The sequence below is a fragment of the Macrobrachium rosenbergii genome, chromosome 47 (genome assembly GCF_040412425.1).
Source record: "Macrobrachium rosenbergii isolate ZJJX-2024 chromosome 47, ASM4041242v1, whole genome shotgun sequence".
In the NCBI taxonomy this organism is placed as follows: domain Eukaryota; kingdom Metazoa; phylum Arthropoda; class Malacostraca; order Decapoda; family Palaemonidae; genus Macrobrachium; species Macrobrachium rosenbergii.
The window spans coordinates 32158256-32184407 of NC_089787.1; the positions used below are offsets into that span (position 1 = coordinate 32158256).

General features: G+C 35.5%; 1 protein-coding gene and 1 long non-coding RNA gene across 2 annotated transcripts in view; one reads left to right on the plus strand and one right to left on the minus strand.

The window, feature by feature from the left end:
- Positions 1-26152, plus strand: part of LOC136830745 (uncharacterized) — a 194332-nt gene that overhangs the window by 14050 nt on the left and 154130 nt on the right. Inside the window, exon 3 of the long non-coding RNA XR_010850732.1 lies at positions 9750-9768. This is a non-coding gene — a long non-coding RNA (uncharacterized lncRNA). The remainder of the gene's footprint in view (positions 1-9749; positions 9769-26152) is intronic.
- The window catches only part of LOC136830744 (uncharacterized), a 237823-nt gene continuing 226839 nt past the window's right edge, over positions 15169-26152 (minus strand). Inside the window, exon 2 of the mRNA XM_067090557.1 lies at positions 15169-19207. Coding sequence (XP_066946658.1) covers positions 18971-19207 — 237 coding nt within the window. The 3' untranslated portion in view covers positions 15169-18970. The remainder of the gene's footprint in view (positions 19208-26152) is intronic.

The following is a 26152-nucleotide window of genomic DNA, read 5'->3' on the forward strand; positions in this document are numbered from 1 at the left end:
TCTGCATGAACTGTAGGTAATATTTCGTGCAGATTTCGCGGTTGGATTTGGCTCCTTTGAAAGTAGGACCATCGATCACTTAGCTCCCCTGTGGGAGGTCCTTCTTACACTGTATGGGAAGGGGTGGTTTCCTCTTAGAACGTGTCACCAGTGGAATCCCATGGTACGTGGGGTTCCCGTACCCCGTAGGGGGGGATAGTGCCACTATTGCACCACGATCGGTGCAGTATACGCATTACTTAAGGTGTTTGCAGAGTCCCTTTGGCCCCTAGCTGCTGCCCCCTTCATTCCCATTACTGTATCTCCGTTCATATCTTTCTTCCATCTTACTTTCCACCCTGTCCTAACAATTGTTTCATAGCGCAACTTTGAGGTTTTCCTCCTGTTACACCTTTCAAACCAGCGCTGGATGACCTCAAAGGTCATAGCACTTGGCCTTTGGCCTAAATTTTATATTCCAATTCCAGTTCCATGGAGTTCACGTGGCAATTTCTCAGTTCAATTTTTTCATCCTTTCTCTTACCCTGTTCAACCTTTTAAAATTCCTCCTCATTCAGCTCAGATAAGTTCAAATCCCTCGGTCGAGACCCATGAGATTTTGGAAATGGGGCCTCGTTAACATAATCATTAACTACTTTAGACGGATCGTAATAACATTAATGGTATTTAAAATTACTCACAGTAGCACGAGTCTTAAAATGGAGAAATGAATCCACAGTTATGTAACTACAAATATGTACCGTTATCTAACTGTGATTTGTTTATCTAATAATTTTATTGATTAACTTGCCCAACTACCCAGTCTAAGAAATAATTAGCTTTTTCTTGTTACGCGATTGCCAATAATCGCCCCTTGAACTTTGCGGAATATAAAGGATTTACGGAACATTTGGTTCCCACCCGCTGAAAAATTTACATAATTTCTAAACCTCGTGATCAGTTACGCTGTCTTCTCGTAGAGTAGTCGATAGATGTCATATGGTATATAATAGATGTATAGTTTATGTTGATTGATTGAATTATAGATTTTAGGCATAAATGCCAAGCACCGGGGCAATTAAGGATATTCAGCGCTGAAACGGAAATTGACAGTGAAAAAGTTTGAAAAGTGTAACAGGAGGAAAACCTCAAAGCAGTTGCACTATGAATCAGTTGTTAGCAGAGGGTGGAAAGGAAGATGGAAGAAAGAGAATATGAACGGAGGTACAGTAAAAGGAATGAAAGAGGTTGGAGCTAGGGGCCGAAGGGACGCTGCAAAGAACCCTAAGTAATGCCTTCATTGCACCGCTTGAGTTGCACTGACGGCACTAACCCCCAGCGGGGATATAGTGTATGGAATACCTTTCTAACTTCAAAGGGAATTACCTTCTTTTCGTCTTCTAACTAGATGTGTTTATGCCATGTCCCATTAGTCGAGGCTTAAATTTTTATTTAATTATTTTTTTTTTTAACTTTGGAGCCTCACTTTTGATATTAGTTGTCGCGATCAAACAATCGCATGTACTGTAAAATATTATATTGGTGTGTTAAGAAAGAACGACTTTCTTTTAAGTGTATTATTATTATTATTATTATTATTATTATTATTATTATTATTATTATTATTATTATTATTATTACCGAGATCTTACGAACATTTGTATAGTATAAGTCTAAAGAACATAATTTTTAAGCTTCAGCACATTAGTATGCTTATAATTGAAAAAATAGGAAAAAGTAAATACAAGTGAACTAACATATAGATATCTACCAGACATACATACACTAATAGTAAGGAAAATCATGGCAGAATTATGAGGCATTTTAAATAATTCCCTTGCAGTTTACTTTAAAGTAAAATCTAGTGCAGTTCTTTAAGTTTTTACAATTTGGTGTGTAGTAAGGTATCGATGTACTTTTACAGTTATTCTGTAGTTTATCATTGAATAGGTTTAAAATTCGAAGAATATAATTTATTGTATTTTTTCTCCATAAATGCGTTATTCCTAGTTGCCCTTAAGTGTTAATGAATGTCTGTGTTTTCAAGAATGTAAAGTCATTAGAGGTTCATTCTGTACTGAAGTTAATAATAATAATGATTATAATAATAATAATAATGATGATGGTATAAAGTGTTTCCTGTTGTCTTAGTTTTATTACCTCTATATAATAATAATAATAATAATAATAATAATAATAATAATAATAATAATAATAATAATAATACCTCGCTGAGAACTATAATCTTACGGCCCATAGTCGTGCAGGTTGAAAATTAATAAATGGGAGACAGGTTGAGTGGGTGTGTCCAGTTCCTATACGTCCCCCCCCCACAACACCCACCCACCGAATTAGGCAGCTTCAAGGCCACCGACGAGAACGTTCACTGGGGCACGACCGGTGTGTGGACAAGGCCAGTAGGGAAAGTACGCCGGGGAAAAACTGTAAGGCGGGTTTGTAAAAATATTCTATAGAACTGGTGTTAGTGTGAGGAGAGAGAGAGAGAGAGAGAGAGAGAGAGAGAGAGAGAGAGAGAGAGAGAGAGAGAGAGAGAGAGAGAGAGAGAGACGGGGGTTGTTTATTACGGGTTCGAAGAAACGTCCCTTGATTTGTGGAGGGCTTGCATGCCTTTTCATTTTATATTTCATATATAATATATATATATATATATATATATATATACATATACATATATGTATATTTATATGTAATGTATATACTAGATATATATATATATACATGTATATATATATATATAATATATATATATTAGATATATATATATATATTATATATATATATATATATATATATATATATATATATATATATTTAAATACCGGAAATTAAACTAGCTCTCTTTCTGGTGTGTGACCACACGCCCAGTCTTCCCGTCTATCAGGTTCTGTACCTTCAGGGAATAGATTTAATATGACATTAATTATAATTTTTTTAACCCGGTTTCTTTAAAAAAAGAAGACGGCCAAATGTTATTTTAGATTAACTTTCCTATTGGTCGTACCTCTGATGTAGCCTTTCCCTCTTTACTTATGTAGGTTGTAAATTGAGTGGATTCTCATAAAAGCTTTCACCATTACGTATTTGACGTGCTGATGATGGTTTCGTATTGCGTAATTTTAGCTTAATGACCTGTTCGCAACCAGTTAACATGCTTCCTGTTTACCCCTTGCGCACCTTTTATGTCAACAATTATGTCTTTAACCCTTTTTTGGTTGCATTTGGCGCCTCTCTGCTGTTCTGACGTCCAATATTTTCTCCATTTCAACAGTGACTAATCTTAATTTGCACACTTACCTTCCAGATTGTAACTATAAACAAACATTCATCAGTATTTCGTATCGTCACTTAAACTTTTCCTTGTAGTGTATCCTTTTTAAATAGGTATCTTTTATGTTTTTGAACTTGGGATCACGGTGAGTTTTTCTCTGAGAAAGGCAAGGGCATGACTACTTTGATGATCTCTTAATAATCAGATGTAACCGTAGGAAAGACTTATATCTCCATCAGACTTATTTTTGTTTGCGGGTAATCGTGAGTAATTTTATTCCTCATAAGGGACAGCTGTTATTAGGCTCGGAATAACAGACAAAAAGATTGGGCCATAGTGTGCGTTTCTTTCCTATAAGTTTGTAGGTGCAAAACCTTGTTGCTTTTGCTGTGATGATGTTATGTTTTGAATAATTTTGGTGTGAAGGCTTACGTCACGATATCAAGGCTCACAACCTCCAAGGTTATCTTAGATGAAAGGATTGTGTTTGAAATGGTTTGGTCGTGTGGAAAGAATGGAGGACAATAGGTCGGGGAAATAAGAATATAATCTTTGGAGTGTTAGCATGGGAGAGGCAAGTAAAACTTAAAAAATCACTGGATATTGTAAAAGACATATTGAAAAGACAAGAGTACATGTAAGATAGAGAATGTTGCAGAGTGTGTGTAGTTAATTTTGATACTACTAATGAGCTTTCTGTGTTGGTGTGTGTATTTGGTAGTTTTTTAAATTTTCTGCATTATCCACGTTCCAGCAGTTAAAATATGAGTGTGGCAGTAATTGTTTGGTTGTTTTAGAGAGGAGTCGCGTTGATGTGTGTGTATTAGTGTGTTTGATATTTATTATACAGCTTGACCTCATACAAATACATATATAGACATGCAGGCACATACGGGAAGCGAGAGTGCATGGAAGTTAGGGGTGGATGGCACAGTGTATGTTCCGGTATTCGACGCACTGTTGATGACTCCTTTGTGTGAGTGTATGTAGCGACCAGTGTTAAGTTTTCCGCCTTGGGGGGTCTCCCTGATAAGGGAAAATGTCTGTTTTTTGATTTTAGGATATACAGGATATATCGATAGAAATGCGATTAAGATTGAAGGGAATAGTTTTTAAAGCCGTCGAGTGTTCTGTTGATCTTTTATCTGCATCGCCGTTGTTATCCGGTCCTTTCTGAATACTTGACCTCACACAGCAGCCGTTTACGGCTAGTAAAGGTCAGCGGCATTGGAGAAGTAATTGTTATGAACTTTTTGACGTCTGGGAGAAATATTGGAAGTCGGAAAGTTCAAGGAGTTTCCTTTGTTTAAATATTATTATTCCTTACTCATCACGTGATAAAACTCACTCTCTCTCTCTCTCTCTCTCTCTCTCTCTCCACTCGTATGGGGTAATGGTTTTACATGGACTTCTTTCATTGGTCTTGGGCACATTATAGGTATATAATCGTGACGTTTCTATCTGGGTTTACGTTTATTGATCATTGCTGTTTTCGTAATACCACTGAAAGCCAGACAGGCACATCTCATGTGTCTTCAATAAAGGAATCTTAATTATATCATCAATACCCTCGGTGTTTAAGGTTTATGCATCAGAAGTATTATGGTTTTTACTAACTCCTTAATATCTTGCTATTAAATCTCTGAGAGGTTTTCTTAGGCATCAATATACCCATTAATCAAAACATTCTCTGTGCTTTTTCAGCATCAGAAACGTAGTATGACTTCTCCTAACACCATAATACTTTGCCATTAAATCTCAGGTTTTCTGAAGCATAACTATACCCATTAATCAAAACATGCTCTGTACTTTATAAGACTGATACTTTTCTTTCCTATAAGTAAGTATACCTTAGTTTAACCAGACCACTGAGCTGATTAACAGCTCTCCTAGGGCGGGCCCGAAGGATTGGACTTATTTTACGTGGCTAAGAACCAATTGGTTATCTAGCAACGGGACCTACAGCTTATTGTGGAATCCGAACCACATTATACCAAGAAATTAATTTCTACACCAGAAATAAATTCCTCTAATTATTTATTGGCTGGTCGGAGACTCGAACTCGGGCCTAGCAGAGTGCTAGCCGACAACTCTACCAACTCATCCAACGAGGAACTTAATTCTTCCCTGTAATAATTGAATTCACGTGCATCAGTATACCAGTTAATCAAAACATGCCTTGTGCTTCATAAGACTGATACTTTTCTTCCCAGTAATAATTGAATTCACAAGCATCAGTATACCCATTATAAGACTGATATTTTTCTTCCCTGTAATAATTGAATTCACAGTGCGTCGTTCGGTTTTTAAAGAACTTGTAAAGGTCGAAGGTTGGACTCCTTGAAAGGTCATAGCAATCATCGCTGTCCTTGCTGCTAACTTGGCTCTGCGTGTCGACGATCTTAGAAAAGGAGGAAAATGTGAATGTAGACTCACCCCGTCTTGGAAAACTTCATGGTCGTTGTCTGCCAGATCGCTCCTATTGTATTGTCTAACCTTTAGACTTTCGGTCTCAGTGTTAATAGTCTTTAGATTATAGATTTACTCTCCTGAGTTACTTTCTGATATATTTTGCCCCGCAGACTCTGCGTAGGTTCTTTTTTTCAACATAAGTACAAAAACCAACCATTTCCTGTCAGTATCATCAGTATAGGTCTATGTCTGGAGGCCCACCTATCATTTGCCAGTCAATCAGGCTGGCTCCGTTTCTTGAATAGCTTGTTTTGTGCTTTAACTGTTTTGAATTGACTTATCTTCAGTACATCTACCCAGACCCGGATTCAAACTCGTGCTTTGTTGTGTTTTGACATGTGAGTTACTTTGACTTTATCCCTTCAGCTACTTATGTGAAATTGACAAATTATCATTGTATATATTATATATATATAATTATATATATATATATATATATATATATATATATATATATATATATATATATATATATATATATATATATATATATATATATATATAATTATAAATAGCACTTCAATGTGTATGTTTTTTTTAATTTTTATGATTCACCAATGGACATTAAATCTTGTAGGAATTTAATGTGCAAATTCATTGGTACAATAACGTTTTCTCATTGCGAACAAGTAAAATATACATTAATGTCTTCATCACTGACGAGAGTAATTTCATGTTTTTAGGGTGTTATCCCAGACCCCTATTGTAAGAATGGGATTTCATTTTGTTTAGATACTGCTCAATTCATTTTGTAAGCGCTTATAGACAGCCTGATATTGTCAGTACCCCTTGTACAGGCATTCATTTAGTTCAGGAATACCCATTTCCAGTTGTTCACTCAACTTTTTCTTCGTACTATCACAGAGAAAATGGAATTGTTCTCGGAGGCTGTGAATCAATTGTAACAGTTTCTTCAGAGTTATCAACTAACAATCTAATTTTGGGGCACTTCTCTGGATTTTCAGTGCCAGTCTTGTATATAATAATAATAATAATAATAATAATAATAATAATAATAATAATAATAATAATAATTTGTTTTCCTATACGTAAACGATTCTGTTCTGAAATTACTTCAAGCTTTTCTGCAATTACTGCGGTAAATTTAGACATTCTTAAGAAAACTTTTCTTAAGTATAATGGAAATCCGGAGCCATGTGGACACAATTTTATATTAGTGTTTTTTTTCCGCGTTTCAAGTTTCCCCAATACGTCCATTTTTTCTCTTAAGATTGTGTGTAATTTCCCCCTCGTATTGTGTTAAAGCTTTAAATTTGCATTTATCAAAAGCAATTTTCTCTCCTGTTAAGGTATATTGGGTAAACAACAAATTCATTCATCAAATGCTTCCATTGTGGAAGTAGTTAGCACCCTTACGAGAGGATCATATTTAAAAGTTTTTTTTCCAGATTGTCAGTCGTTCCTTTTCTGCTCATTATTTGTCTAACTGTGCGCTATTTGGTAAAGAAATGTATTTCTCCAGAATTTATATTTACTTCTGACATTGCTGCAAATCCAAAGGTAGTTACACACGTTGTAAGAGACTGGAAGTATCCATAAGTAAATTTGCAGACATGTACGTTACTTACGTATTGCTAGTACAGCCTCTTTAAGATAAAGTAATGCCGTTGACTGTTGATAATAACAACCAATGTTGGATTGAAGTAATTAAAAAGAGCCTGATGCATTTACAGATACACATAATTAAATTTTAACATTATTATAAATTTGAAAAGTCGCGTGGAGCTTCACGAAATGCAGAAGTGATTTTGCATCAGGAAACCGTTGAAGAAGTTTAGATAAGTCACCCAAGCAGAACGTTCTCTTTCATGGAAAGAGTAACTAAAGAACACGAGTATGTTAGGGGTAACAGTAACAAATATTCAACCGTTGGTGAACACGAAAATTAGGTTGCTTCAGCGTAGGTTATTAAATATTCTGATTGTGAATGTGCCTAATTTCTTTTATTATATAGTAAATTTTTCTAATGATAGTCATACTAGACATTAGTGAAAGTTGCAGTATGCAAATAACGTGCAAATAATGGAACCTCGCTGATGAATTGTCGCTCGGGAAAGCTGAAATTTCTTGTGAGTCTGAGGAGCTTGTGCTTTGTGCGCTCGCCCAGGGTAGGAAAACCTAATAAAACAACGAGTTTTCCTATGTTTGAAGTTTAGACTGACATGGAATAGACGTGCATACTTCTGTGTATGAACACATACTTGCGTACCATGGTACAATACTGAATCTAAGAAATTATATGTGAAATTATCACTTGAAATTATACTAGTGATTTCGAAAAAAAAACCGTAAGAAATTTTAAACTGAGAATGAGAGCGTGTTTGATGACTTCGATTGTTTAATAATGCACTTAAATACTGCTTGATCATCTCATGTTTCTTATTGTGTGTTTACTAGCCTGAATACACCAAATAGGCTATGTAATTCAGTAACACTCAGTATCAATATTCGTAAGGGGTATGGAACAACAGGAGCGTTGCCAGTAATAGTTCTCTGTAGGTCTGCCGTTACGTTTCGTCTAAGACGACTATAACAATTTACAGTAAATTGTATTAATGTTGGGACTTATACAGAGTCATATCGTTAAGACTATTTCTTTCGTGAGGATACATGTGATTCGGTATGACATTGGAGGGAAAAATATTAGCTTTAGCCATATGCTTTGCACCGGTAAGACCAAGGAAAATTACTCTTATGTTAAAATGGGCAGTGAATGAGTAAAGTAAGAATTTTGACATCATTTAGCGTAAATTGGTTAGAACTGTAGCCTCTACTTTGGTACACCGTAGCAAGTACTACTACTACCGGTAGTAGTAGTAGTAGTAGAAAACGTTACAAGCTCATACAGAAAACGAGATATAATCTATGGCATACTATTAAAAATATCCTTTTTGTACTCTACACTAATCTCTTTATGTTGTAACCGCATTCATTGGTTTGTATAATATTGCATACGAAGTGATAAATTTATGATCGTAATTACGAAGCATATATGAGATTGATATGTATTTAAGTTATATGTTTTCACGTGCACTCGTATGCACATCGGTTATTAACAGATATAATCATTAGTTTTCTTCTGACAGATTTCACTTGTCATAAAACCAGTAGTGCAGAGGCGTTCTTGATAGCGCATACTCCATATTGGTTGTCAAATCCATGGTATGTAAGCAATATGGGTAAAGAGAAACTTTTCTGTGTTTTACAATGATAAAAAAAGAATAGGACGTTTAAGATGGGAAAATCTTTTTCATAGTTAAATCCTTTTTTTAAATCGTGATACTATTGTCACGGTTTCATACAGTAATCATATATTTTCATTTTAGTATTTTTTATGCAAACAGCCACTTACCACATGCAATTATCTGGAGGAGGGTAGTGTTATCAGTGGACCTCAAGCGGTGGTTTGTAGGCATTACCGAAGGTTCTTTGCAGTGTCCCTTCGGCCCCTAGCTGCTACCCCTTTCATTCCCTTTACTGTGCCTCCGTTCATATTATCTTTTCCATCTTACTTTCCACCGTATTTTAACAATGGTTTCATAGTTCAACTGCGAGGTTTTCCTCCCGTTAAACCTTTCAAACCATTTTATTTTCACTGTCCCTTGCAGCCTGATGATCCCATAGGTCCAAGTGATAGGCCTTTGGCCAAAATTTTATATTCCATTACATTCCACGTGTAATTTTTTAACCATTCGGAACGTGGTAAGACGTCCTCTTTTCTCAAAGTGCCAATAAAGTGTATTTAAAATAATTTTTGTCTTGGCCATAAGCTTAAGAAATGTTTCTAAGGTGGTGTGTATTGAATGTAAGTAGCATTGCTGATACAAATAGGTATTTACTTATAAGTTGCCAGTTTTAATATTATATTTCAGTGCTCTTGATATATGTAAAGCAAGGGATTTTTACCTTGAAACTGAGAATTATGATTCTCTGGACAAACCGATCGGTGTTTATAAGGAAATAACATAGTTTTTTCTTCCTTTTACAGAACACGCCAGAGAACTAAGGTAAGACGGGTTACAGTGCAACTGGTAAGGAACAAAGCGCCCTTTTTTTTTTTTTTGTAACAATTCTCTCCTGAAGTTTTGAAGTTGCGTATAATACTATTTTTGGGGCGGGAATAAATAGATCTTGAGTGTAGGTTCCTAGTATACTAAAACACTGCTACATGAATGCAGTTCGTTGATCAGTGTTTTAAAAAAATATTTTTCTTCACAAGCATAACATCATACATTCAACAGAAATAGACACTGTAACTCTCACCGTAGTATATTAATTCTTTTAAAAATCATACCTTCTTTCAGTCATTAATTGATATGCTGGGCAAAATTGTCTACACTCACTCTAGGCTAATTAATATTGCATGGATGCAAATTAACGGGTTGTGTCTAATGAAGTTTCATTGAAGTCTTCTCTCTTTTCGTGATTTTTTATGCATTTTTTTTATTTATTAGTTGCTGGTAATGGTGTCGTAAAGATAGCCTCTCATGCAAGTTAGTCTCCCAAGTCTCTTGACTTTTATCCATTATGAGGGTAGGAAACAACTGCATTTGAGGGTGGTAATCAAAACACCTGGTCCCCGTAGGGGTTTAGTGCCGTCAGTGCACCTCATGCTGTGCACTGTAGACATTGTTTGAGGTTCTTTGCAGCGTGCCTTCGGCCCCTAGCTGCAACCCCTTTCGTTCCTTTTACTGTACCTCCTTTCACATTCTCTTTCTTCCATCTTAATTTCCATCCTGTTCTAACAACTGATTCACAGTGCAACTGCGAGGTTTTCCTCCTGCTACACCTTTCAAACTTACTGTCAGTTTCCTTTTCAGCGCTGAATGACCTCATAGGTCCCGGCGCTTGGCCTTTGGCCTAAATTCTATATCCAATTCCAATCAAAACACCTGGTTTGTCAGTTTTGCCGTTATTGCGTAGAAACCACCCTTGCTTTAATAGGCCTTGTTTTAGTTTGTATACTTCGTTGATAATGAAATCATACGCAGGTCTTGTATTCTTGAAGTTCTTCGTTGGGGGAGCGGGTTCCGTTCTCAGCTACCACTCTGTTGGCCGCGAGGTCGAATCTCCTAGCGGCCAGTGAAGAATAAGAGGAATTTATTTCTGGTGATAGAAATTCATTTCTCGCTATAATGTGGTTCGGATTCCACAATAAGCTGTAGGTCCTGTTGCTAGATAACCAATTGGTTCTTAGCCACGTAAAATAAGTCTAATCCTTCGGGCCAGCCCTAGGAGAGCTGTTAATCAGCTCAGTGGTCTGGTTAAACTAAGGTATACTTACTTGTATTCTTGAAGTAAGCCAGTTAGAAAGGACTTATTTTCTGACAATTTTTTTTTGGATTTCAAAGCCAGCATTGTTTCTGCATTATTTTTAAAAATATAATTCACCGACATTATTGGTTCAGAGGTTACGTTTCGTGTAGTCTGTTACATGAGTTTTGGTGTTGACAGTGTTTGAGGTATAAACATCTGTCAAACATGTCTGTTTCCATAGCATTCTTTTTTTGTTAGATGTCTGCTCCAGTTGCTGTACTTGAATTGATATGACTGCTCCAGTTGATGTACTTGAATTGATATGACCTCTAGTTGCTGTAATTGAATTGATATGACTGCTCCAGTTGCTGTAATTGAATTGATATGACTGCTCCAGTTGCTGTAATTGAATTGATATGACTGCTCCAGTTGCTGTAATTGAATTGATATGACTGCTCCAGTTGCTGTACTTGAATTGATATGACTTTTACTTTGAATGAATGAAGTTGTCCCGTTAGTGTAATGATACAGCTTTTAACGTCTTGAGCGTAGAAAATAATAAGAGAGACGGTAACACAGTTGTTAGATCAAAGCGGCTGATGGCTTCTCACATCAATCGCAAGTATTGACTTAACGCCTCTTATTTGTTTTAAAATGGCTGAAGGGTTACGTCTTTTATGTAGCCGGATGTAGAGTTGATCAAGTAATGTTTTTAGTTTGCAGAAGTTTGTTTGACCATAATCATTTTGTTACTGACTGTATATGGGACTTAGGAATATAGAGTTTAGGCCAAAGGCCAAGCACTGGGACCTATGAGGTCATTCAGCGCTGGAAAGGAAATTGAGAGTACATAGCTTTGAAAGGTGAAACAGGAGGAAAATCTCGTATGGTTGTCTAGTTTTGGATGTATTACCTAAAGTTATACTGTTTTGAAGAGCTGGACATTGGCTTATATCAAACTGTTGTTTTGTGGTTGATCCTTTGTATTTAATTTTGATTAATTTTTTTTTTATAACAAAAAACGGACATTTTTTTAGTGTGCATGGTGTATGCATGTATCCGAGCCAAAGTGCTTTTTGCGTTCGGTAATTATTATTTTTTTTAAACTAACAAGTAGCAGTCATGCAGAAAGAGGAAAAATTATCCTTATCCGTTCCTCGACACCAATAGTAAAATAATATATATATATACTATTACCATTTTATATATATATATATATTTTTTTTTTCCGCAAATGTCACCTGAGGCAGTATGGAATCAAACCAGACTATATTAGTACAATATTTATTCTAATAATCCGTTACATATTACACGTGGGATTTCTAAATAGACTTTCCCCATCTCTCACCAACCAAAGGAAGAAATAAATATGTCCTCAGAATTCCCAAGCAAACGCCAACAGCCAGTTTTCCCAACAGCTTTCCTTCTGTTACCTCTAGACATGCGACAGCGATGTATAACGAAGACGCGGATCCTCTAATGTATTACGACGTTGTATCGAGTTGATGGTCTTTAGACTTGTGTGTCCTTCGAAGTGTGTGTGTGAGCATTTTTGCACTTGCTGTTCCTCTTGATATGAATGGGATATTCTTCTTGAATTTTTTTCGTAGTACGTCAGGTCTGCTGCTTGTGAATTTTGTGGAAAACGAAAATGGACCAAAATTGTATATATATATATATATATATATATATATATATATATATATATATATATATATATATATATATATATATATATATATATATATATATATATATCTATATATACATTTATATATATATATATATATATATATATATATATTTTTTATTTATTTATATATTTATATTTTACACACTGACTTTCGTAAACTGTTTTGATAATTAACTATAAGATGGAAACTTTAAGTCTTTAGGGCGAAACTTGACTTATTTTTATAGAGAGCTGTGACTTGACTAATTCAGAAGAAACTTAGTTATAGAAAAATACAAGTCAAAATCATAAAATCCAATTCTGATTCTTTATCACAAATTAATGTAGTTGGCTGACGACCGTCTGCCTGTTGCTTACACCTAATGTACATGTGACAAAAATATTTACAGTAAAAGAAATCTTTCCAGTGGGATTAGAATTTTTCTTAAAACTTACATTTCATTTTGGAATTCAAATATATATTAATTTTCTTGTTTCACAATAAAATCAGTTCGGATCCGTGTCCAGGTATGCTTGTCCTTATTTGTAGATGTTTTTCATATTGGCAAGAACCGAGAGTTAATTTACCTAAGTAATTTCAGTAGATTGAATTTTTGTACATACTTGACCATTCTCAGCGACTTGCTTTTGAACATAATTCATCAGTAAGAAAATGAAATGAATTGAAATAGTTTTCTTCAGAACTTAATGGATTATTCCACGGGGGAAAACGGTTTAGCAAATAAAACCAAGTGTATGAATGGACAAAAGAAAGCGTAGATATTTCATTCGAATGAAACACTAGCATCTAACGGCTCGCCTTGACCAGAAGCGTGACACTCCACGTCTAAAGATCACTTCACAATTAACTACCCGGACATTGCCGCCACAAAATCGTAAAACTCTATTATAGATCATCTATACACAGTAGCTTGGTATACCATTAATAATATCTATTTTACTTTATAATTTATTTTATTTTTTTTTGCATTCCATCACAGTTACATAAATACTTGATCATAGGCGACGTGACGTCACCATCACAGTTAATAATAATAATAATTTTTTTCATCTATTTGTTATATAGTTAAACATCTCTTTTTTTTTTAAGACATAAATAAGTACACTGTTTACGTCAGCAATGACAAAATCTTAATTTATACATAGTTTTATGCTATGTATTACATAACCTCCAACGTAAACATATCATATGCAACACTTGAAAGAATGAAGTATACATGGGTGTGTGAGATATATATATATATATATATATATATATATATATATATATATATATATATATATATTTATACAGTATATATTTATATATAGTATATATATTTATATATATATATATATATATATATATATTTATATATATATATATATATTTATATATTTATATATATATATATTTATATATATATATATTTATATTATATATATATATATTTATATTTATATATATATATATATATATTTATATATATATATATTTATATATATTTATATATATATATATATATATTTATATATATATATATATTTATATATATATATATTTATATATAGTATATATTTATATATATATATATATATATATTTATACAGTATATATTTATATATATATATATATATATATATATATATATATATATATATATATATATATATATATATATATATATATATATATATATATATATATACATATATATATATATATATATATATATATATATATATTTGTGTATATAAATATATAGACTGTATGCATGAATCAATAACACACACTCAGTGTCTTAATATTTACTTACACACACACACACATATATACTGTGAAGGTTGTGTGTCTGTTGGGCAGTACTCAATAGGCCAATTAACAGAAAGTTGAAAACATTGTCTCCGACAGCAATTCACACCAAAAGGAAAAAGCCGTACGGCGTAACTGTAAAAGAACAGTAAGTTCTCTATGTTCATCTTTGTTATTGCATAACAAACGCGGAAAGAAAACGAAGCTCTAAAGGAATCCTACGCTTTATAGCAAGAGAACATACATGAACAATAAATCTAACGACATTCATGTAATGCGAACAACGGGGAAGATACCATGAACGGCATAGATATCAAAACATAGGACGTGCACACACACAACACTCACTCACTCTCACACACACTCACTCACTCACTCGCACCCACCCTTTCTGATCAACAACCTTCACAATGTTCATCAGAATGAAATGATAAATATGCTACACCCTATGACGAAGTAACTAGATAGATGAAGCAGTAGAGTACAAATCAAAACCAGTACAAGAAGATACAGGTCATTCAGTGGAAGCCACAACAGAAAAACGGAATGGTCAGTCACACCCATGGTCACACCTGCAAGTCCTCGAGGGGCCAGAATAGAATTTGGTTTCTGGTGGCACAGAGTTACTCTAGAGGGACTCGTGTTTGCCCTCAAAAAAAAAAAAAAAAAAAAAAAAAAAAAAAAAAAAAAAAATGGTGAGGTTATTGCCTCTTGTAAGTAAAGAATGGCTCTTGATGGTATCACGGGAAAATATTTGTGGCAAAGGAGCGTATTATGATAACCAAAATTATTAGACTTTTCAGCATTTTACTGAGTATTTTTCTTACTTTAGCCAACAGATCTTGATCATAGCTACTCGTTTCATGCCAACATAGAAAGATGATGATAGTACCTGGAATTTTTCTGAAATGCATAGCGAGAATTTTGTTTATTTTTGACTTTACAGAATGACAAAATATCAGTAGCATATAAGTACCATTTATACTTTTGACTCAAGAGCGATGTTTATTGTTAATATATATTAGGCAGTTCTTTCATTAGTCTGGGACCTAACACTCACTTCCAACTATTTTTTGTGAGGTAGGCCAAGATAAAGGACTTGGGGAAACTTTTGGAACCTGGTATTTAACTATAATACAAATTTACTGTAATTTTAAAAAAATATAGTACTCCGATTTAATAAACAACAAAATGATTGTAGGCTTTGAGGAAGTTAAATACTAATTTTGGGAGAACTAATTTCTAGGTTTATAAATATAATTTTGGAGTACTTTGTACAACGCCAGCTTTGGACTTTGGTTATGCATTCCCAACTTGAACATGTTCTTTTAAGTATTTTGAAATTGTTTGTTCTTAAGAAGTTTACGTTATTATTGACCAATGTAATATATATACAAATTACCTTTTATTGATTTTGGAACTAAATAGAAGACTCTTTGTCACCCATTTTCACGATTCCATTCTCTTTATTCGTGGTGCAAGTGCATATATGTGCTTCTTGTGCAGTGATGGAACTGTAGTTCGTCTGTTTTGGAGCCAAGATAGAAACCACAGCCTTTTGAATTGTCAGCTGGCCCACTCCTCTCTTACTATCTTAACTCTTAAGCTTTCCATATTGATAATCTGTGCTGTCTGATGTTCAGTGACAGCCACAGTTACTTTGTTTGTACTGAAATGGATAAGTGCCTGAATATCATCTATTTTCAGAAAGACCACAGCATCCGTGTCAACTCGACCCTATAGTGGCGTGGTCTGTATATAGTGGCTAACCCCAGAAACCTCTGCAGCTCTGCCAGGTTTTTCAACTTCTGTCTTGACTGAAAACAAAAGAACTCTAGATCATTGCAATTCGGTGCATGATGTTGTGCAGGTGCATCGGCTGAACTTGTCGTATCCGCCTATCAGTGACTGACTGCATGCAGAGTGATGAGCGAAAGATACGTGGACAGCGGTGCAGAATGACGAGTCTCTCTCTCCTTCTCTTTTTTGCTTTGTGAATGTGTGCAAGAGTGCTTCATGCCAATCTGGTTCTTGTGCAAGAGTGCTTTTTATATAGAGATAGATATACTGTATACGTATACCCGTAACTACATTACTCGTGCGTTAAAGAACTTGTGGTAAAAGTGAATATCCCAGGAGATTCATTTGACTGATAGATCCGTAGAAGTTTTATGAACGTGAAAGCCAACAGGTGTTCAGTATCTGTATATTGCTGAGTTTGCCGATGTGTTGTTGAAGGGAAAGGTGAACCTTTATATAGGTGTGTGTGTGTGTAAGTGCAAGGAAACAGATTTGTGTAGAGCATGATGTACTGAGGATGATGCCTCATTTTTTTTGTGATGTAGTAAAGCCTTAGAGGAAATTTCTAGGGGAAAACTGACACGGCTCAGAAGATTTTATAACTCATATTGTAAATCAGAAAAACGGATTGCAATAAATAGGCCATGGCGTAGTATTTTGGAAGTAAATTCATCAAGTACTAGCTTTGAAATTTCCTGCTGTAGAACTGTGTTATGATAACGCGATTATGATCCATATGTAACAGCAAATTCAATGTAATTAGATTGAACTTATAGCGGGATTCTCTCCCAAAATTTAATTCTTAATATTTTCCTATATTTTTAATGTATTGGAATAATGGCATGACAAAACAAACCACATCAGAATTGACCAATTAGAGGTGAGAAAATGACAACGGTCAAATTTTCCACACATTTTAGTGAACTGACGAAACCCAAAAACCCATTTTAAAGCCTGTGTATGTAGACAGTGGTGCTCACAGGTTTAAAGAACGCTAAAGTTAAAGAAAGAAATTCAGTCTTTCAAGAGAAAGTAGTGAGATGTTATGGCAAACAGGGAGGGTCGTGAAAATGCTGCTATTACTGAAGGTGCTGAATCAAATGTAAAGTTTGTAGTAGTACTTCTATAGTGACGCTGTGCTCGAGATATCATTAATTCGGGTGAAGTGTGTGCATTGCAATAGAGCTAAGTCGTGGTGTTTCGATATGTGCTTCACTATTGTGACGGTGCAGAAGTGCTTGTGGAGTGCGTGATGTTGTGCCCTTTCTAATGGTGCTCGGAGTGATTTAAACTGTGCCTCGTGTGTGCTTGTGCTCGCTACTTCAACTGCTACGTGTGACTGTGCCCTCGGTGTTGTGCGTGTGTGGAGCTAATCAGATGGTGCTTTTATCATATTGCAAGTGTTTGTGCAAAGCAGTATCTATGGCAATACTATATATCTGTGCCTGTGAGCCGATAAATGTGCTAGATTTACGTATGTGCGTAGGTGCTATAAATGTCTCTATAACTTGAGAAAGTCATGGCTTTTCATGAATATGAGAATTTAGCTCTTATATGTTGGAATTCATTCCCTCTCCAAAGTCCTTGTACTAAAGTGTCTGGCAGTAAACAAACGTCTGATACTAGCTACTGTTAGTCAAACTAAACGGTTCATGATTTGATAATGATATAAACACATCCACTGGTCCTAATAAAACGAAATTTTCAAGAAAGAACAATAATTGTCAGATATGTGCTACTATTGCCGTGAGTAGGGTTTATTGCGGTACTTATATTTTTTTTATTTTTTTATTTTTTAAAGTTAGGTTTTGTGCATGCAATACTTGACCAGGTTCAGTCTAATGCTAATTCTTCATTATATCAGGACACTCAGATGTCTGTTCGGTCTTCACATGTCAGTGGTAGTTAGAGAACTATTCTTTCCCTTTTGCCACGAGGGGCAGCATGCACTTAACAAGTTATTCACTGTAAATTAATGCAATGTTGATGAGGCTTTCCGCTAGTAGCCACTTACTTTTTCAGGGTTTCAAATAAACATCGCAAAGTGAGCTCAAAAGTTTGAATAGTACTTTTATGGAAAATATAAATTACACGTTTTACCATGACGTAAAAAGAGCTGTAGAACTGGGTCACAAATTGGCAAGATTGATTTGCAATACAACAAAATTATAGTTGTTGTAGGCTTGTGGCCTTTCTCAATTAAAAAAAAAAAACCCTGGTAATAAAGAATTCAGAGATGAATAGGATTTATTCGAAGTCTTTCAATCCAAGATAATCTTAAGCATTTCTATTTCGTACATAGGATGCAAAAAAAATCTAATTAAGGCTCTATGAATATAGTTTGGCCAGAAATGTTGCATTATAACATATCTCAGACAACCAGACCATTCGTACCATTCCTTTCAAGGTCAAAGAACAATGTGAAGAGACTTAGCGAGACAGATGAACGAAGAAAGGAAGAACTGCCAAGGATCGACAAGAATTCCGGAAGGAGAAACGAAACACACAAATAAACGCAAGTGCAAATGTACACAAGTCCTTGCTATTCGGAGAACCACTCTACTACAAAGAAGGAAAAATCTAAAAACATAGAAAATGATAAGAAGAACCTCATTTTATACAATAAAACCTTATTATTTTTTTTTAAAGTGTGTTATCCGTAGCTTCGCTACTGTGAATTCCTGGGCTGGGATGTCGAGGGGGATGTGGGTGCCGTGCGAGAGGTCGTCGGAGGCGTGACGGTGATGGGCAGGATGTCTAGGGGCGTCGCTGGCGTCGGGGCCGATGCCACTCCGGCGTAGTTGATGCCGGCGCCGTCGCTCTCTGATCGCTTGAGCTCCCGGATGATCTGGTCGTGCTCGTCCAAGAGGCGCTCCAGCTCTGTGAGTCGTGCTGCCGCCTCGGTCTGCAAGATGGATAGATAGACAGCCAATATTAATATCGACATTTTTATTTTTAGATCGTGGTTTTTGTTAGAAATGATCACCGGTTTATTTGAATTTATTACAGATATTTTTATTTGGTCTTAGTTTTTGTTAACTGTAATCTATCACGGATTTTTTTTAGACAGCGAATATTAATATCATCAATTTTTTTTTAGATCGTATTTTTTGCTAAAAATCATCACAGATTTATTTTATCAGTTTTTTTAGATCATAATTTTTGTTAATTGTAATCTATCACATTTTTTTAAGACAACGAGTATTAATATTGACAGATTTTTTTTAGATTGCGATTTTTGTTAAAAATTATCACCGATTTATTTTCACTTACTGTACACAATTTTTTATATCATAATTTTTTGTTAATCGTAATCTGTCACAGATTTTTCTTAGACAGCGAATATTAGTATCGACAGATTTTTTTAGAACGTGGTTTTTGTAAAAAAAAAAATTATCCCCCTTTTATTTTAATGTATCATATTTTTTAGCTCTTAATATCAGTAATTGTAATTTACCACAGTAATTTTTTTCAACTTATGACGAACTACAGATTTTTCTTAAAATAAGGGACAAACCTCAGTGATCATTGTGATTTTTTCAAAAGCTAGGGAAACAAAATCTTAAATTTGAGAACTCGATTGAACCATTCAAATTTATGTGGAATACGTCCTGTCCCATTGGAAAACAGGGCCAGCAGGTTGTTGCAGTGAGGGCTTAGACATCAGGTAATAATTTTAGTGTTATAATCCCAACCCTAATTGTTTCTGACTGTAACTTTTATCTCCTGGATGTCGATTTTTATATATAAAAAAATCTGTCTACATCTTTCACTTCAAGTGACAGCTAGCAAGGCTTAATTTTTGCAAGTATTGTTCCGGCTTTGTTTTTAATTAAAATGCTTTTGTACGTTTGATTTGGTACCATTTCATGTACAAATTTCAATTCCTCTCTTTATGGAAAGACAAAAAACAACTACATAATTGAGGCTTGAAAAAGAGGCAGTTTTACTGCTTGTACAATCGGTCTGGTACTTTGATCATAAATTTGCTCTTCCCCTCCATCATATTGTCGATAAATCTGTGTATTTTCAGTTGAATTAATAGTAGGATTTTGGACTTACTTTGGCTTAAAGTATATCACACCTTCGACAAGTTGTAAACTGGTTAAACTTACTTTAAGTTAACCTTACCTTCTCTTGTCTCACGAACTTGATTAATCTTTTGTGCTGCCCGTTTTGCAGCCCCCCTGCCGTTGTATTAAACAAGACAAGTAAAAAAAAAAATACGCCGAAGTTTCTTCGGCGCAATCGAGTTTTCTGTACAGCGCATAATCAAGGCCACCGAGATCTACCTTTCGGTGGTCTCGGTATAATGCTGTATGAGCCGCGGCCTATGAAACTTTAACCGCGTCCCGGTGGTGGTCTATCCCATATCGTTGCCAGGAGCACGATTTTGGCTAACTTTAACCTTAAATAAAATAAACACTAATGAGGCTAGAGGGCTGCAAATTGGTATGGTTGACGATTGGTGGGTGGATGATCAACATACCAATTTGCAGCCCTCTAGCCTTAGTAGTTTTTAAGATCTGAGGGCGGATAGAAAAAATGTGCGGACGGACGGACAAAGTCATCACAATAGTTTTTTTTTTCACAGAAAACTAATATGATCATGGAAGAGAAAATGTAGACTTTGGAAACGAGGGGTATTATAAACACGAGCCTTTACGGTGTTCGAACAAATATACATCTATTCCGTACAATTTTGCACAATGGAATTTCATCTCTTACTCTGCATTCTAAATATTCCGTTAATTCATATTTACGTCATTAAATCGTCCATGATGGGTAGTTTCGTAAAGTTCCCTCAACGATTGTACTTCACTTCTCGGTAAGAAATACCTTCGACCTTAGAGTACGTTCTTATTTCCAAGGTCTAGACTTTGCTTATTTCCCCAAGACTGCAGATATATTAATTGACTTTTAAACATGACTGAGTGGTTGACACTATTCTACTTTAATCGACTGCAGTCGAGAGCTAAAATAGATTCTGACGTCAACAGGTACAGCGTTTCATCGAAATTTAGAAGTTATTTATCTAGTTCGGAATCCGTGAAGAGAACCAAGCTCGTATTTTAAGAATCTTGGTTATACTGGGAGGATGGTCCAGTGGCTGTAGAATTTATTTCGCAAGTGTTCTCGCTTAGGACATGGAGAGAGAGAGAGAGAGAGAGAGAGAGAGAGAGAGAGAGAGAGAGAGAGAGAGAGAGAATTACATGCAGCAAATATAGGAAGGCGATATGCGTTTTATCAGTTTTTCAAGACACTTCTTATCAATGAAGCATCTATTTACTTTTCACATTTCGTTTCTGCACGAAATATTTAAAGAAACAGGGTAATGCTTCCTCGATTTTACAAATCTGGCTTTCTTCAAGCTTCATTCAAAGATTGAGCCCCTATAGGTTCTTTGCAGCGTGCCTTCGGCCCCTAGCTGCAACCCCTTTTGTTCCTTTTACTGTACCTCCTTTCATATTCTCTTTCTTCCATCTGGTTTTCATCCCTCTCTTAACAATTGATCCATAGTGTAACTGCGAGGTTTTCCTCCCGTTGGACCTTTCAAACTTTTACTGTCAATTTCTTTTATCAGTGCTGAATGACCTCATTACTCCCAGTGCTTGGCCTTTGGCCTAACGTCTATATTCAATTCAGTTCGAAACTTGGTTTAATGACAGTTTATTTCATGCTGTGTCTTTACAATTTTCAATACCATCCCAAACTATCCGATAATGCTCTTGCAAACTAATGGTTATGAACGTGTTCACGTTGGCTGAAATTCCAATTTGATATTTACATATTGAAAAGTGTATATCTTGGGTTAACAGAAACCCCATCTTCCAAAATGACGAATGTCTTGGAATGCAACTAACGGATTACCTATAATTATCTTCGACACCTTCAGAGGTCGTTAAGGAGAAGCGTTGAAGATAATTCCGCAGCGGCAGAATTCTAGACAAGTTATTTCATCAGAGGAACGAAAGAATTCTTCCATCTTTAGTTTAAAAGGGAGAGAGAGAGAGAGAGAGAGAGAGAGAGAGAGAGAGAGAGAGAGAGAGAGAGAGGGTAAGGGGGGTAAGTGAGAGGGGGAGGCACAGGGTATTGATTTTACGAAAGGACATATCCAAAGAATTCCAATTCTTCACGGAAATATTCCTATTATGCATCAGAAATGAAGCGTATTTTCCAAAGAATGAGGTCTCCAGATGACTGTTCTTTTTCTGCTCATTTGTCTGTAAAATTTGACTGATGTATTGGTTTTATAATATGGAATTGAAGGTTACCCTCGTGTGTCATATATATAATATATATATATACATATATATATATATATATATATATATATATATATATATATATATATATATATATACATATACATACACACACACACACACACACACACACACACACACACACACAATAGCCAAATAAGTGATTATATGACAGACCCTTAATTGTGCTAATACCGAGATTAACACTAAGTAGCTAAGTAAGTGATTATATGACTGGCCCGTAAGAGTGCTATTTCTGAGGTTAAAAAAAAAAATTGTATATGTACTAGTATATTGCATGACAGGGGAGAAGAGGACGTGAGGTAGTGATGAAGAAAGTAAGAGATAAGAGAGGCAAATAACAAAAATGCTTTGGTAAAGCTAAGCAGTTATTTCAGAAGTTGTACGGGAGGGAAGTAAAAGCAGGGAGTGGTTATTGAACAAATGGATCTTAGAACAAAGAAATATTAGATGAGCGATGGTATTGGAAATTATCGCTGTCTTCCGATGGTGGATTGAGTATCTGGATGATTTTGTTGAGTGTGGAGGATGGAAACGAGGTAAATCTGAATTAAGTAAGAGTGGAAGGGGCTCAAGTAGTCCTAGGAATGCTTGTGAAAGTTACTGTTGAGTTTGTAAAGAAGAAATGAAGTTTGAAAGTGAAAAGGCGCAAGGAATATATAAAGGGATTATATGGTGATGTGCTGCTTCGCGGTAGTGAAAGTGCGATTGAACGGCTGACAACTAGATGAGGGGGGGAAGATGCCAAAGGAATAGGTGTGAAAAACAGTCGTTATTTTAAGTAAGGAACATGCATAGCATTGCATTATCTACTGGGAGAGAGGTATAGGCAAGGATTTTGACTGAGAAAAAAAGACAGATGATACGTGGCTTAACAAGGCAAAAGCATTGTGGGTTTTAGGCAAGAAGTAGATTGCATGCCTACCAGTGGGTCACCGCTTGTTGAAGAAACCTTCAAAACATTTCAGTACTTAATGAAAATTAGTCAAATTCATTCAGTACTTTTGACGGGGATGCACTATTGAAGTCTTCTAATATTGGTGAGGAAGTCCACTTTCAATCCATTTATCGTTTGGAGAAGAACTTTTCCCTTCATCAGATACCATCAATGACCCTGACAGAAGTCCACTCGTACCACATTTCCCCATTTCTGCTGATGATTCCTATGTTACAAAGTTTGTCTTTCTGTTCTGTTAATAGAAATTCACTTATATTTTACCAGGTCTTTTAATATAAATGTACACTAAATACTTTTAGTGAACTTTGGCTTCTGAAAATTCCGTCAGCTGTTAAATTATTTTGTTGTAATGGAAGTCCCCCCCCGCGATATGTTACTCTGTTGCTTGTAATAATTTCATCGCCTGTAAAATTCTTGTTTTGCTGAATTTGCAATTTATTCTACAAATTCTCAAAGCACTTGCAATGGAAACTTAAATGATTTTTAGCAGTTCTCAAACTCCTATGAAGAGAACATGATATTTTTTTCCTTCTTTTTATGGCTTTTCATTTTCAGTTTTCTGTAAAAGAAAACTATTGAGATGGCTTTTTGTCTGTCCGTCCGCCCTCAGATCTTAAAAACTACTGAGGCTAGAGGGCTGCAAATTGATATGTTGATCATCCTCCCTCCAATCATCAAACATAACAAATTGCAGCCCTCTAACCTTGGTAGTTTTTATTTTATTTAAGGTTAAAGTTGGCCATGATCTCGCGTCTGGCACCGCTGTAGGTACCAACAACACAGGCCACCACCGGGCTTAGGCTGAAAGTTTCATACAGCATTATACGCTGTGCAGACAAATCGATTGCGCCGAAGAAACTTTGGCTTATTTTTTACTTGTTGTAAGGTATCGCTCAACCCAACGAACTTTCCACTCTTAAAAAAAAAAAAATCTATGCACAGGATGACACCACACATACAAGCAACTCTCCCCTGAAAAGCGTCTCTGGCGTTACAAATTACCAACTCTGCCTACAACTCGAAAGCGCTGGAGGATTATCACTGCCTCGAAATCCGGATGCTTGTCAAGCGCCTATTCAAGGTGGTCCTTAAAATATGAATGCTTCTCCTCCTCGAGTGTCTGCTTCAAGGAGACGCTTAAGTTTTCGAACTCGTCTTCACGCGTTGGAGGTCGTAGGCGAGGAGCAGAATCTTTTAAGTAAAACTGAAAGCAGATTTGCACCGACAAGAAGTTTTATAAAATGGGAAATGACCCATTCGTCGTGGAATAGGAATTTTCTATGAAAAGGCTTCTTAGATTTTTTTAGGTAATGCATTTTTAGTGTGTTCCTTGAAGCACTTTTGCGCGTTTCTGCACATTTTCTGAAAAGTTGTGGTTTTTAAAGTATTTTATCATTTTGGTTTTAGTTTTGGTTTGCAAACTGCTGAGAATTTGGGTTTACTGCTCATCTCTAAAGGGATTTGATACTTTTGGAAGCAAAGTCGAAAGGAGAGATAGAATGTAATCATTTTGAGATCTGAAGTGTTTATTACTATTATTTTAATTTATGAATTACATTTTGAGACTCGGTAATTCCTGGGAGGAGATGATTTCGCCCTATGGCTGTTTCTTGGCAAAACATTATTAGTAGAGTTCTTAGTTCCCGTGCTGTAAAGGCAGGATTTACCTTTAATGAGTCTCTTAAGAAATATATGCTGTTTGGTTAGAAAAATACTAGAACCCTCTTCAGGCAGTTTCCTATGAAATATTGATAGAATTTTTAATTCAAAGCTATATCATTCTAACTAATCAAGTATACCTTAGTTTTACCAGACCACTTAGCTGATTAACAGCTCTCCTAGGGCTGGCCCGAAGGATTAGACTTATTTTACGTGGCTAAGAACCACATTATAGCGAGAAATGAATTTCTGTCACCAGAAATAAATTCCTCCAATTCTTCATTAGCCGGCCGGAAGACTCGAACTCTGGCCTAGCGAGTGCTAGCCCACAACTCTACCGACTCTCCCAACGAGGAACTTATCATTCTAACACCTCTAAGTTGTTTGAGATCTACGTGAAGGGAGGTTGGATATTTGCCGAAGGTAAATGGACGGGAAAGACGGAGGCTGAATTATACAGATGAAATTTCCGTCACGCGGCGTTGGAAGCGATAACGATGATCAAGGCCCATTCATATCAACCTTGTTGATGATGAACCATTCTGCCTGCACATTAAATATGCAAAATGTTCAGCTCAGCAGCTTCCACCTCTTTACTTTCATTAACATCCGCACTTCCCTTCCATCAAAAAGTGTGGATTCAAGAACCCCTTCGTACATTTCAGACTTTTGCTTGCATAAGCATTTATCTTCTCTCCCAGACCTTTCGTAGAGATATGGCACCTAGTTTGTTCGAAACTATTCTCCGACCCACCTCTTCCATTATCCTAGCATTATCATCCGTTAAATTTACGCTCGGATACGTAATTATAATTGAATTGATGATAACGATGTGAATACAATTTTCATTATCTCTTAATTGCATTTCTTGTTACTTGATAACTAAAATGTTGCATTTTTTTATAGACACAGAGGCTCCCTGTGATAATGTCGGGAGAAAATAAAA